The sequence below is a fragment of the Vespula vulgaris genome, chromosome 18 (assembly GCF_905475345.1).
Source record: "Vespula vulgaris chromosome 18, iyVesVulg1.1, whole genome shotgun sequence".
In the NCBI taxonomy this organism is placed as follows: Eukaryota; Metazoa; Arthropoda; class Insecta; order Hymenoptera; family Vespidae; genus Vespula; species Vespula vulgaris.
This window is the reverse complement of record NC_066603.1, coordinates 1631904-1647500: the sequence shown is the minus strand read 5'-3', so window position 1 is coordinate 1647500 and position 15597 is coordinate 1631904. Positions and strand designations below refer to the sequence as shown.

The following is a 15597-nucleotide window of genomic DNA, read 5'->3' as shown; positions in this document are numbered from 1 at the left end:
GAGAGAGAGAGAGAGACTAAAGTTTTAGGAAAAGGGGTGGTAAGACAAGACGAGTGAAAAAGAGAGGAAGAGAGAAAAAGTATCGAAGAAAGGGGTGGCCCGCTTAACTTACACACGCAAAGCGAAAAGGAAAGAAGAGAGGACTTGTGGAATTGGTATTATGTAAAGTAGAAACGTAAACTGCTTCTCAGTCTTTCTTTCTTTCTTTCTTTCTTCTCTGTCTGTCTGTCTGTCTGTCTCTCTCTCTCTCTCTCTCTCTCTCTCTCTCTCTTCTCTCTGTCTTTTTCGTGGTAGAGAGATCGGAGTTTCGTGGAATTGAAACGGGCTTGGTGATGATGGGGAGAAGAAGAATGGTAGAATGAGGAAGGAGGGTAGACTGGAAAGAAAGATGGAAAGAAAAAGGGTAGTTTAAGATAACAATACAAAAGGGAGAGAAAAACCACTTGAATATTGCAACGGATAAATAGATCGCTGGCACGCGACCCACATGAGAAAAAATAAAATATATATATATATATATAATTAGTTTTATATATATGTAAGTATTTATTTATTTATTCTTATATATACGTCCTATCTAATTATTCTTACATATATAAATATATATGTGTGTGTATATATATGTATACGTATACGTTCTATATATGAAAACGTATGTGCATATCTACTTACATATCATGTAATAAATATGCAAAGATGAAGTCGATCTGTGTAACATAGATCCATCGAAAGGAAATTTTCCTTTTTGTAGATTCTACGAGAAATCGAAGTTTCTTGATTGTTCAAAGTTAGACTAGAGTAGTCGTGAAACTCTCGAAAAGCCTGAAACTTGGTCTACCGAATCGTACGTGACCTCGATTTTAACAACCCCATCGGCTATCCATTAAAAATTCGTCTAACAAGTGAATCCACTGGTCTAAAGCTCGATTGAAAAGTAAAGAAAAAAAAATGCAAACGAAAGAAATGTGTTCGTTAATATTCATCCTAATGAGTGCGTACAAAATTTTGAAAAAGTGAAGAGAAATTTTGAATGAAATATTTTTTAATTAAACAAAGCTTATACGATTAATTAAACAAAGCTTATATAATTATCTTCGATCTTTTATTTATATAGGATGGGCCAAAAATTTTTCTTTTTTTACTTCTTTTCCGAGTTGATATATTTTATCTTCTTCCTTTTTTTTTCGAATCGTGAAATTACAAGCCAATCATAAACTTATAATTCATATCGTATAAAAAAAAAAGGAAAGAAAAAAAAAGAAAAAACAGTACATAACGAAACGAAGCAGAAAAAGAAAAAAGAAGGAAATAGAAATAAGTTTTTCGATCGAGAAGTAAAATGGAGAATGATGAAAATCGACTGAGATGGTAGTTAACCTTTTGAAAATGACCACATTACGGTAATCCAAAAGGAACGGCTAGTTCCTGCCAGGCATTAAGTCCTTCGAAAACTCTTAAATCGTAAACAATGGAGAACGTAAATCGTCCGGAATGCGAGATACCGGCTGCATTCGCAAGGAGCGTAAGGTACGAATGAGAGAACATCGAGAGAAGGGAAAGACAGGGGAAAAGAAAAGAAAAGAAGAAAGAAAAAAAGAAAGAGAAAGAGAAAATCGATTCGAAAAGGGAAGAAAATCTACTTAGGGATGAGAACCCACAATTTCACGTGGTTGTGTGTGTGTGTGTGTGTGTGTCTCGTCTTGTGTGGTGTTTCTGTATTATATACGAGTCTAAACAGCTACATACATATATAAAACGTAAACTTATCTAAGTATCGAATAAATATATACAGACACACATACATATATGTGTATGTATATATATATACATACTTATGTATACACTATATATATGTAAGTACACACACATACGCATATATATATATATATATATATATATATATATGAGCGAAAAAGAAAAATAGAATGAAAGCCTGAAAAGGCAAAGGAAGTCTTATCGTAGGTTACAGAAAGCTCTCGTTACGAAAGAGTGGGCCTTTACAAAAAAAAAAAACGAAAAAAGAGAAAAAAGACTTAAAAGAAAAAGAAAGAAAAAGAAGGAGAAGAAGAAGAGAAAAAAAGATAGAAGGGAAAAAATGCAGGAGCTTCGACAACACAAGAATGCTAGTATGGGAGACCATATCGAGGGGTGGTGAGGAAATGAAAGAAGATCTGGAAAATCGGTAGATAAGTGAGGAGATAGCTAACTGAACGGGAACGAGCAAGAAAAAGAGAGAATACTCGTTCTCCTTCGTATTTACATTGTAAGCCATCGATTTGTCTACAATCTCAATTGTGTAATACTGCTCTTTTTCTCTCTCTTTCTCTCTTTCACTCCTTCTCTCTCTCTCTCTCTCTCTCTCTCTCTCTCTCTATATATATATATATATATATATATATATATATATATATATATATATATGTCTTTATAGTTCTCTGTGTCAACAATTATAATTACTTCAAATTTTAAATCGATCAATTATGTTAATTCATCTCGTTGATTAATTTGACAGATGATCGATAAACAATTGTTACCGCATGCAATCTACGTTCGTCTGTTAATTACACATTATATATAAGTATGACGTATATTATATTCTCTAATTGGATCATTATAACTTTTTCATCGACAAATTATTATCAACGAAAGAACATAGATTTATTATCTTTATCTCGTTTAAAAGATCCTACACAAATAACAATAAAAAAATAAAGATATATAATATATATATATATATATATATATATATAAAATAAAAATAAAAAATCATAGAAATGAATAATACGAATGAGATAATACATTCTAAAGCAATTATCATTTAAAAAAGAAAGGTGAAAAAAAGAACAAAAAAAAAGGGAAAAGAAAGAAGAAGAAGAAGAAGAAGACGAAAAAGTCTGTAAGTTATGAGAAAGTCAAGTGATATAACCGTCGATGTGTCAGACAGATGGGGGTTGAGATTGAACACGTCGATGTGTCGAGAATGAGTGAAAGCGAATAAGGGCGAGTGGTGGTTGGACGGTCGTTGTCGTCTGCAGCTGCAACCCTCCTAAACCGTTTCTTCCAGCTCATACACACACCCACTTCTGAGGCAAACTCTTTCTCTCTCTCTCTCTCTCTCTCTCTCTCTCGCTTTTCTCTCTGTTCTGTATCGTACTCTGACCCTCTCTCTCTTTCCCTCTGTTCTGTATCGTACTCTCTTACTCTCTTTCTCTCTCTCTCTCTCTCTCTCTTTCTCTCACTTTTCTTTCACGCCCTTAGGCGTTTGGCACATCACTCTACTTTTCCATCTATCTCATTCTTTCATTCTCTCTTTCTTTCTTTCTCTACCCTTTCTTCTTAACGGCAGAGACCATTCCCATCTACGTGACTCCAAGGCTCGATTTTCCTCCAAAGCGGTATGCTTTGTAGTCGCTCTCTTCTCACTTATACGTGAAATGTGTGTGTGTGTGTGTGTGTGTGTGTGTGTGTGTGTGTGTGTGTGTGTGTGTGTAGTGTGGGGGATGGTTAGTATACGTACGTAAATGTACGTGTACATGTATATGAACGTGTACCAGTCATACATTTGCTCTTAGTCGAATGGAGGCCAGTTCCAGGTCTGCCCCACGGGAAAGCTAGATAAAGGGGTTTGGCGAGTTGGTAAGCGACACTCTCTCTCTCTCTCTCTCTCTCTCTCTCTCTCTCTCTCTCTCTCTCTCGCTCTCTCTCTCTCTCTCTCTCTCTCTCTCTCTCTCTCTCTCTCTCTCTCTCTCTCTCTCTCTCTCTCTCTCTCTCTGTGTCTGTCTCTGTCTCTGTCTCTCTCGGTCTCTCTATCTGACGAGGAGACAACTACCCTCGAACAAAGGGGCTAACCTGGCCCAAGAACATTGATGTCACCAATGTACTGATCGAACATAATGATATGTCACCACTACACACACATATATATATAGATATATACCTATCCATACATATATACCTATGATCTACGTGTATTTTCTGAGAAAGACAAATAATAGTCGTCATAGCGCGTATCTAATTATATTGTACATCTATCCATCCATATATATCTATGATCTACGTGTATTTTCTGAGAAAGACAAATAATAGTCGTCATAGTGCGTATCTAATTGTATTGATATTCCTATAATCACTTGAACAAACGGAAGAAGATTATCTAATGTTTCTCTTATTAGTAGCGACAGGACAAATGATTACGTATAAAACAAAAGAAAAGAAAGGAAAAGAAGGATAATCTCGACGAACGATTAATCAAATTGTAATATTATTTGATTATTCGATTGTTTAATAATTTAATATATTCGATTGTGAGATATAATCGCCGTTGGAACATGGATCTTTTGGAGTATTCAAAAATTTTCATAACTATAACAAATTGATCCTGGACTGATCCTAGATATGATTTCGTCGACGAGTTTGTACGATCTTCTTTGGTGAAAGTAATCGTGGCTTATCAACGTAAGCTAATCCTTTATTGCCACTCAAGCTAAGCCGTTTCAGGATTTTCTGAATCTCTCTCTCTCTCTCTCTCTCTCTCTCTCTCTCAGTCTCTTACCACTACAAATTAATTGCTAGTCGACACTCGTTACCGACGTGAGAGAGAGAGAGAGTTTTAAGCACGCAAATTATTTCGATGACAGAAATTTCAATGGCCTCGTTGCTTGCATAGGCTCTCATACTCTGTCTCTCTCTATCTACCGCACCTGTTCACCACCTCACTCCTCTTTCCAAAAATTCATGCATAAAGATGAAGTCTCGTTACGTAACAAGAACGAGATACGAAGATGAAAATGAAGATCTATCGTTTTGATAGAAAGAGAGAAAGAGAGAGAGAGAGAGAGAGAGAAAGAGAGAGAGAGATCAGCTGTTTCTTAATATATAAAAATACCCTATTTTTTGTTTAACGACTCTTCCTTTCGAAAATTTCTCGTTTCTCGACGAAAATTCATATCTTTTAACTATTATTACTTATGCAAATTATTTTACCACTCTTCTTCTTCTTCTTTTACTACTAGAAATTTACTCATCCTTTCTTATCTTTTAGCATACCATCCTCTTCAACCCTCCCACGAAGTTTCGAAGATCTTCGAGAACGTCGGCTGTATAATTTATTCACCGTTTTATGAAATAGAAAGAGAGATAGAAAGAAAGAGTGCGTGAAAGTGAGAGAGAGAGAGAGAGAGAGAAAAGCTTGCTATATATACAGAGCGGGCCCAAAGTTTCAAGATGAGCCAAAAGTTTCTAGATGATATCAAAAAATCAATTATTCCTTTTTTGGAGACATTTACAGGCTCCTAAATTACTCCTGCAGTTTAACCATGTTAGAGATGTTATTGAACAATCAGATAAACATAAAATTAATCTAAAAAAAAGAGTAATTGATTTATAAAAAAATCATCTATAAATTTTTGGTCCACCCTATACATATACCCTCTCTCTCTCTCTCTCTCTCTCTCTCTCTCTCTGTCTTTGTCTCTTTTACAAGCGCCGAAAAATGTTTCTACAACTTTTGTTCGAGTAGAACGAAACAAAAGGGGAGATAACTTTTTACTTTCCGAACTGCTGCTGGCTGTTTGCCGTCGTCGACAACAGTAGAAACTTACTTTCGTTTCTTGCTTTCCTTTACGAGAATCGTCGATTTCTCTGTCGGTGTTAGTCGTTTGCTTTAAAAATTTTATCGAGCAAGATGACTTATCAATTATTATCGTTTCTACATTGAAAAATATGTACCTGTGTGCATTTAACTCTCATAATGGAAATAAGAGATATCGTGTCGTTTTCACGAGAGATTTTATATTCTTTTTTCTTTTTCTTTTTTTTTTTGTTTGTTTCGTTTCTTCTTTCTTCATAGTTAACGCATAGAAATTTTTGAAATACTACTTGCAATCTGGATGCCGTTAAGTAATAGATATTTAAATTATCAACTGATGGTTTTTTGTTTATTTAAAATGTATAAAAAATTTATTAGATAATGAAAAAATGATTAAAATTTATAGATAATTTAAAAAGAATTTACTTACACTATAATTTTATTTAAATCAATTAGCATATTTAGATATTAATATTATTATAATTTACGTATAAGTATTCATATTACGTACATAACGATACCCTTTTAAAAATAAATTCAAACATTTCCAATAAACCTCGAACAAATATTTCATCTACGACCGAATGAATATAAATTATTGATTTTTTCATCATTAAACGACGTCCGAATGTACTAAAAGGAGCCAAAGAAAATGTATAACTTTTTTTGTTATTACCTCCGTTCTGCATCGTCGATGAAGCATAGTGCAGTCATCGTGAACACACTTTAGCCATTATGTATTTTCATTGTTAGTCGATGCCAAAGCTTATACATAGATGTACATAGGTACATACGTGTAACCAACGCGTTTCGAGTTCTCGTTTAATTGATCCACCCGTAATCTGGGACGAAAGCTTTTCATCCCTTTCTTCCAACCCCCGATCCTTCACACATTCCCGCACTTTCAACAGAAAATTATACAGGGTGGACCGAAAGTGTTACCACATGACTTTAAATATCTCAATTACTCTTCTTCTTTTTTTTTCTCTATTTTTCTTTCTCGAGACTCTTTTTGAGCTAACCGTTCCTTTTTTGTTCCGTTCTCTTTTTTTCTTTTTCGATCGACATCGTAAAACTTTAACGCGAAATGTAATTACGAGATTACAAAATTTCGAGAAAAAAAAGAAACAGCAAGCAATTCATTTTTTCAAATAAAATCAACGATTTTATGAAATAAATCAAAAAAAAAAAAATATTGAAATAGAATCAACCAACGAACGTCGAACGGACCCGGTCAAAATACTAAATAACCAAAAGCGGAAAGTCAAACCAAAAAAAAAAAAGAATAGGAAAAAAAAGAAACAAAAATAAAACATGAATACAAAAAGGAAGGAAGGTACACAAAAAAAAAATATATATATATATATATATACATTGCTTTTGCCACAACGTCACGCTACAATAAAAGATATACGTAGATATAATATCCATCTTTTATTAATAAAATGAAATGTGTGATAGTCGTACGTCAGGTTTGTCGTTCGAGTTTATCTAAAAAAAACTTTTCAGCCACCGTGTATCACGACGCCATGGTCATTGAATAATACAAAGCAAATAGTCAATGAAAAAGAAAGAAAGAAAAAAAAACAGAAAAAAGAAAGAAAGGTACACGAAAAAAAATTGTTTTTACAATGGAACCCAATTAAACATAAATACATATATATATATATATATATATATATATATATATATCTTTCATTAATAAAGAAAAACGTGTTAAACGTGTAGTCATCCATTAGGGGTTCGTTAGTCCAGTAGTCACAAACCATTAAAGTCAGATTTTACATAGTCGTAATGTGATAATAATGATTATGTGTGCCTGATTCTTCATATTCTTTTCTTTTTTAATCCCATAAACGAACGAAGAGATAAAAAAAAAAGAAAAAAGAAATGTGCAAGTTGATATAGATTATGATCCTTAGACTTCGTACTTGTCGTCTTCGTTCGTATATATAGGCCAAATTCATGATTGCAATGTGAAGAAAGTTCAACAAGGACAATGTGGATGAAAGCTTTCCCTTCATTCTCCGATTCAAGTATATTTTCTATTTCGAAAAGGGTACATACCTCTGAGCGTGTACATACATATATCTGAGTAACATAAAGTAAGAAGAAAGAAAGAAAGAGATGGAGAGAGAGAGAGAGAGAGAGAGAGAGAGAGAGAGAGAGAGAGAGAGAGAGAAAAGAAGAAAGGCTTTCTCAGTGTACATATAAGAGAAAGAGAGAGATAGAGAAAGGGTCGACCGATCATCCTCTTCTTTTTTCCTCTCTCTCTCTCTCTCTCTCTCTCTCTGTCTCTCTCTCCCTCTGTCATTCTCTCCTTCTCTCTCAAATGCGAGTATCGTCGAAGAAAGCTTGAAGCTTGCATTATGGATATCTCGACATTATCGTAATGCTGAGAGTTTCAATAGACCGCACTCCATTTTATATAAAATGATCCTTTGAAATAAGAAGATTAAAAAAGAAAAAAAGAAAAAAGAAAGAAAGGTGGAAGAAGAGTAAAAAAGAAAAAGCAATACAAAAAATAAAGGGAAGAGAGTAACAAACAAAAAAGAAGATGAAAGGAGATTTAAAAAAAAAATAAGGAAAAATGTAATAAAGCGACGATGACAACGACGACGACTACAACGACTGGTACAACGAATTGTCTCTTTGAATTATTAATTTTTCTTTTGCACTTGAATCCTTTTTTATTTTTTGCCGTGTTTTCTCTTAAAGAGATCTTTCATTAACCCAATCCACCTTGCCTTGCGAAAGAAGTTTAAATATATAAATTATTACAAACTTTTCGGGGGAAAGAAAGAAAAGAAAAAAGAAAGGGAACTAAAGAAAAAAGAAGAAATGTAATAAGCAGCTTAAAAAGTTTGATATTTTAATCCTCTCCACGAGGAGAAGAGAATTTCGATCGTTAATTCGAAATCAGCTGATCGACTTGTATACTTCTCTTTCGATCAAGACACGACCGATCGTCCCCATGTCCGACGTATTTTCCATTTAGATCTTTGTGTATCTAAGATTAATTGGATCCTGTTAACTATATATATTTTCGTCTTCCTGACAATATGAGAGAGAAAGAGAGAGAGAGAAAGAGATAAAGAGGATGAGAGAGGATAAGAGAGGATAAGACAAAGACTGGATGAGACAGCGATGTCTTAACGTGTTAAAGAGATTAATCTTTTGAACGAAACTTCTACAAGAACTTCTTGATAAATCGAGCTAACATCTTGTTATTATTCTCTTCAATACTTTTCTTTTATAATTGATATAAAATTTAAGAAGAAAAAAAAAAGAAAACAAAAATAAAAAATATGCATATCATATGATTTCTATCTATATATGTATCCGTCTATATATAGTTTTTTTTTTCTCATGTCGATCGGTATCTTGTTCTTATTTATTTATTTTTTCTTTCGTCTGTATATAAAATTAAAAAAAAAGAATAAAGAGATATCTTTTTAATTGGATTAAGAAGAATATCTGTAATATTTCTTTTTCTTCTTTATAAGTTCATATCTTTGAGTCTTTGTGTTTTTAATAAAAATTTGTATATACACACACACACACACACACACACACAGAATATATCTATCGTGTTTGCGCGTTGATTAATTTTACTGTATATAAAGTAATATTAAAGAAGAAGAAAAAACTGATATTGCATCAACATCGTAACAAATAATTCTCTATATTTTCTCTATATTTGTTTAATAATATCCTGAAGAAAATGAAAAAAAAAAAATAAATGCATACACTCTATAAAAAGATTAAATAATAATTGAAAGACAAAGGATCGTCTTATTCTTTTTTCTATTTTTTTTTTTTTGTTTTTCTTTGTATTTCAAATTTTTCTCCGCTCTTTTCCATTTATAATATTATACTTGTTATAGATAAGACACACAAAAGAAAATTTCTATATGTTAACGATACTAACTCATAGTTTTCAATATCATAGCGTAAGAAATCGCATTATACATGGAATCGCAAAAGAATTTCAGATTGATAACAGCAAAGGTACCCACAGCGATTTGCATTGGTTTTTGAGCCCTTTGAACGATGAAAATACCATCTTTGTTGGCTCTAATGTTATCAGATTTCCAACAATTGGTATCGATCGCTCTGCTAACGCTTAAGCTTGCACTATAAATCATTTCCCCGCTATAACAATTGATAAATAACACTGGGATCATTGCCATCAATACGACGATCATTTTCATCAAGGTCAATCTGTTTTCTACCTGAAAAAGAAATATCGTTATAATTGTTTTCCTTCCATTTCTATATTCTTTTTTTTTTTCTTTTTCTTTTTCTTTTTCTTCCTTTTTTTCTTTTTTTTTTTTTTTTCTTTACTTTCTTTGTGTTTCTTTTTTCTTTTCTTTTCTTTTCTTTTCTTTTTTTTTCTTTGTCTTTCAATATTCGTACGAGCCAAGAGAGTTCTCTAATTAAGAAAGAGAACGAGAGCACAATGACTAATCCCGTTTTCTCGTTCGACCCATACCGTGATCCCGTCTAATCTCTTTCGTAATTAGTCGATTGGCTTATACCCTGCCTCTACGAGCACCATTAATTGATTCTAGGAGCCAGTTGAGCTTTCAGCTTTCAGCTTTCAACTATTGAGCTTTCGTCTATTCTTCGAGTATAATTTTTTATGTTATACCCACTATTTTTTCTGTATTATGTTTCTGTATTATTTTTCTATATTATCATTATTATATTATTATTACATTCTGATCTTACGATTATTAAGTCTCACATCGTTCTATTATCAATAAAAAATAATTTCTTTCAACCACCTTCTATGGCTCTTCTTAATGTTAATTCATTTTCAAAATATTTCCGTGTATTATGTATTATCTTTTAATCCTACAAATCACCCGTCATTTTGATTATTATTTGAATATTATTTTTCATTAATTATTAATGTTATTATTTTGTAATTAAATAATTTTACGTACATTCATAGCCAGTGTTTTATAATAATAATAATAATTATTATTATTATAATTATTGCTATTATCTATAAATGTGTAATCGTTAGTTGAAGAAGAGTTCGACAATTTATCAGACCCTTCTTGATAAATACGTCAGAATGTTGTACGCTTTAATAATTTAATGAAATTCGTTCTGACGAAATCACATCGATCATAAACCTTTTTGGCCAGCTTATAAGCAACCTAGGCACAACCCACAAGTTTATACGTGACCGATTAAACGGGAACAATCTCGGACGACTTAGAGAACCATTTGAAACTTGATGATCAATCAAGATCGTAAAGTAGGAAGAAAATAACGAGCCTTAAGGAAGTTAAGAACGTGTATATGAAACGTACTGTGTCTACTAACGCAAGAAAATTTGTTACCACACGCGTGTGTTGTATTTATAGGTGTGTGTGTCTGTATGTGTGCTGAGAATCGCTCAATAATTCTTCTCTTTCCCTCTCCCTCTCTCTCTCTCTCTCTCTCGCTCGTTAGTCTCTAGAGTACATTCGATTATTTGTCGAGGAGGATAATTAATATAACTGGATCATTAATCGTTTTGAAATATGCATTTTCTACGATTGTATGATCGATGATAAAAGGAATTTAAAAAAAAAAAGGAAAAAGAATTGATAAATTGATTTGAAAAAAAGAAAAGAAAGAAATAATCAATTTTTGTTCGCGACAGAGATAATCTAAATCGGTGATTGCCTTGATACAATATGAACGTTTACGAAATCATCGAGTTGATTTTTGAAAAGAATCAATTTTTTGTTACGCAGCTATAAAGATAAATTATAATACGACGTATGACGAATTCGAATCTTTAAACACGAGTTTAAAATAATATCGAATTAATTCCATTATTAGAAAGATCAAGTTCTTCAACAGATACGCAAAAGAAGAAAAAAAAAAAGAAAGGGAGAAAAAGAAAAAACAAAAATTTTTTAATCATAACATAATTATCTCTAATCGCTCGATGAAAATTCCACGTATATGCACGACATACACGCATTTTAAAAAAACGATTAAACGAGTAATTATATTCTGCTTAAAATAATGATCCTACAGTGGTCTCTCTCTCTCTCTCTCTCTCTCTCTCTCTTTCTCTCTCTCCCTCTCTTAATTAATAAACGCATACCGACGAATTAATGGAATTAGCAGCTTGAGATAGAAAAGAAAAAGGAAGAAAGAAAAAGGAAAAAAAGAGGGAAAAAGATAAAAGAAAGAAGAAAAACATACGGTAAAGAAGACATAGCACGCTAAACAGATCGTCATCGAGCAGATGCAATTCTGACCGAATACCATAACTGACAAGGCTCGGCATACTATCTCTCCATAATTTAGGGACGAGATGTGTTGGTTAATGACATCCCTCAGGCTGCATTCATCGTCTCCATATTGTTGCAACAAGATGGCTGTTCTATGCAAGTCGTTGCATAACTGGCAGACGAAGAGTATTAGTACCACGTCGCAGGCCAATGTATTCGTGACTGCTAATAAGGTCAACATAATCTCGCTGACATATATCAGCTGATACCTTCGAAATGTAACATTAAAGATTATTTCTTCGATTCTAATTTTCTTATTTTCTTTTGCTTGTTTCTCTTTTTTTTTCTTTCTCTTTTTCTATTTATATCGTATAGTTATATTTAATTCGATTATCTCCTTATACGTTCCATCTATTCTATTTAATATTTATTTATTTATTTATTTATTTATTTATTTACTTATTTTCTATATTTTTTATTTCTAATTAAGTTAGTTCTTGTTTTAATTTGTTCTATTTAATATGAATATCGAATATTATAGTGCGAGCTAGATAATAGAAAACACGATCAAATATAAAAATGAAAGAATAAAGAATGATACAGCAAAGGATTGTTTGTAAATCTTGTTTCTTACAAACAGTCTTTGGCTTTGTTCCATTTTGAAGCTTTAATTTTCGAATTGAACTCTCGCTCGAGAGAATTTTGTGACAAGAGTTGACAATGCTCTACTAAACTCGTCGAATGGCAACTCGACAATGCATCAAAGTCCAAAACTCGATACAAAAGGATATCGAACAATGGAACATGTGTTGGATCTAATCGAAGTCTTTATAGACTTCCTTTCTAGTTTCTAATGCTACAGTTTAAAATACCGTAAATGTTTTAATTAAGAAATTTTTATATTTTTCTCAAGAAAGTTTTTTAATATTTTCGCTTTCGATTAAATCTTCCTTGCTTTTTAAAATTTTATGTGACCTTATATTACGAAAAAAGTACGAGGAACAAAAAGAAAGAAAAAAGAAAGAAAAGAGAAGTACACGTCGTAAAAGTTATTGAACGAGCAATATTAAAATTTGATTATGATTATCGAAAATCAAATAGAAATCTTTTCCGGTTATTACGATTAAAAATACATACCAGGGATCTTGAAAGAAAATTGAAGGAAAATTTCCTTGAAAAGGTAAACTTCTTCCTGATAGATACAACGGTGATATTATATAAGTGATAGTTAATATAACATAAACAGCTGTGAGAAATTTCGTTGCCATTTCTCGTCTGGCTAACCAATAATCAACCATCTTTCCTCTTTTCATTTTGACCAATAATATTAATATAGTATCTCTGTATATATATATATATATAAAAAAGAAAAAAAAAGAAAAGAAAATTAAAAACAAAAGGTATTTATCCACTTACAATTTTTTGTATTGTAACAATTATGCCATTATAAATTCATATTAACCGAATAAATTTAATTAGAAAAAAAATAATTAAAATGAGAACGAACCTTTTCAAATTAAATGACAAACATTTGGATAACATCAATGACCATCCAACGACATTAACCGAAGATCTGTCCGTTGATTTCCACGAACAAATATAAATGAATGAAAAGAAAAATTATTAAGTTTCACGATATGAGATTAGATAAGATAAAGGATTTTAATTAAGGAAGTCAGTAGCTTCTAAATAAAAAGAAAACTCATTATGAGTTATACTGTGTGTGTATGTGTATTCTTCTATTTTTTGCTACGAAATGATTGCTACGAGTATTTGAATAAAAATTCGCTTATTGGTATTAAGTAATATTCAATTCTCGATAAAACAATAGCACTTACTCTATAAAAACAATAGTATCACCGACAAGAGTAATTTGTGCAAATATTACAAAACTCGTACCAAGAAAAATAAAAAACACTGCGATATATCCCTTCAATCGAGATAACGTGTAATTATATAAATTTTCACTGGGCCAAAAGCCAAAAGTTCGAAGAACGTATTTATTGGGCTTTAAAATTTCTTCGACTTCCATCATATCACTTTTTATTATTATTGTTATCTTTTATTATTATCGTTATTATTATCGTGCACGTTCGTAGGATCTAACAAAACTGACTCTAACTCAATTCCCGTTTTCTTTTCTTTTCTCTTCAGCTCATTTTAAATTCTTTTTGAATCGTCCATGAAAAAGAAATGAAAAGATAAAAGAAGCGAAAAAAGAAACAAAAAATACAAGACAAAGAAAGTAGAAAATTTTTATATCGTTCCTCCTTAATAATCGATATAACAATCGAGTATACGTTATATTTATTTGATCTATTATCATGAACGATGATTACAAGGAAGAAAGTTAATCTTCTTCTTTTTTTATAAATCATTTGGATACAGTGTATGTGTCTATAGATCACAATGTGAAAGAAACAAAGTTAAGTGTTTCCAGTACATAATGTAGAGGTATCTTTACATAGAACGTAATAATTCGTACGAATTCTCATTTGATATTCCGTAGGGACAGATGAAACACTTCCGTTTCCTTTTTATCACAACCTATGTTTGTTTGCCGCTTTTGAATTTTTTAGAGAAGGAAACGTAGGGAAAAAGAGAAAAAAGAAAAAGAATATGAGTACGAATTTTCCACCATCGGTATAAACAGAATTTAAGATTAGAAGGAGAACGATGAATAATTTTTCTCGTCTGAATGATAAATGTAACATAAAATATAAAAAGAAATTAAAAGGTAGGAAAGAACGATACGTTTTATCAATTATTTCCTTAATTATTAAAACCACGAATCTTTACGGAATACAATCTTCTTTTTTTTTTTTTTTACTCAATGAATCACGCGTAACGAACAAAAACGATGCGAGAAGTGATACTGTATGATTAATTACGAATCGTTTGCAAAAATTATTTTCTCGATGAGAATTGTAAGTATTTTTTAATATTTATTTATACGCTTGCGTTGCGTTGATTTAATATTATTTAACTTTCGTTTTCCTTTCCCCCTTTTATAGACGTACAAATAATATAATTTACTTACAATGACTTTTTACTTCCCTATTTTCTTTTCTTTTCTTCCATTTTTCAAATACGAAATTTTTCAAATACAAACCAGAAAAATAATAGTTCAATACACAAGACGTATATAATTAATTCATAATTGTTCCTCTTAACGAAGGATCGACAAGGGTGTGCACCTTTTGATGAATTTACGAGTGTACCTATCAAATTTTCTAACGAACGAGGCACAAAGAAAAAAAAAACAAACAAAACGAAAAGAAAAAGAACAAAAAATATTGCGGAAGAGAGGGGGAAAAATATGGGAAGCTTCTCGACCATTCGCGTTGCTCCGGTTTCACCTCTTTCGTTTCTTTTTTCCACATATTCAGCCGTGCGGATACATGGATGTAAAGAGTGGGTGAGTGAGAAAGAGAAAAAGAATATATATATATATATATACATATATATATAGTCATACATATATACATAATCCCTCTTGACCCTCTCCCATATCCCTTGAAGCGAATTCACTCTTGTTTACTTTTCACTACTGCGGAAATCTGACACACGCGATTCGTGTTGTTGTAAATTCAAAAAAGAGAGAGAGAGAGAGAGAGAAATGTGATTATAAATAATAATTGTAAGTAATCGTAATGCATTCGTTTTCCTTTTCCTTTTTCTTTCGTAAAGAAAAAGCATGAGATGGATGGGGAAATAGAAAAAAAAAAAAAAGTGGACGCAATGAAAAAACAACTCGACGACACG

The 15597-nt window shown here is 31.8% G+C and overlaps 1 protein-coding gene across 1 annotated transcript; it reads right to left on the bottom strand.

The window, feature by feature from the left end:
* Nucleotides 1–9373: 9373 nt before the first annotated feature.
* LOC127070548 (uncharacterized) lies at nucleotides 9374–13948 on the bottom strand. Its single transcript, XM_051008655.1, has 4 exons — nucleotides 13340–13948; nucleotides 12970–13173; nucleotides 11804–12101; nucleotides 9374–9822 (listed from the first exon to the last, which is right to left on the bottom strand). Exons 1-4 carry the CDS (start codon nucleotides 13372–13374, stop codon nucleotides 9514–9516), a joined length of 846 nt encoding a protein of 281 aa, XP_050864612.1. The 5' UTR covers nucleotides 13375–13948; the 3' UTR covers nucleotides 9374–9513.
* Between the last annotated feature and the right edge of the window lie 1649 nt (nucleotides 13949–15597).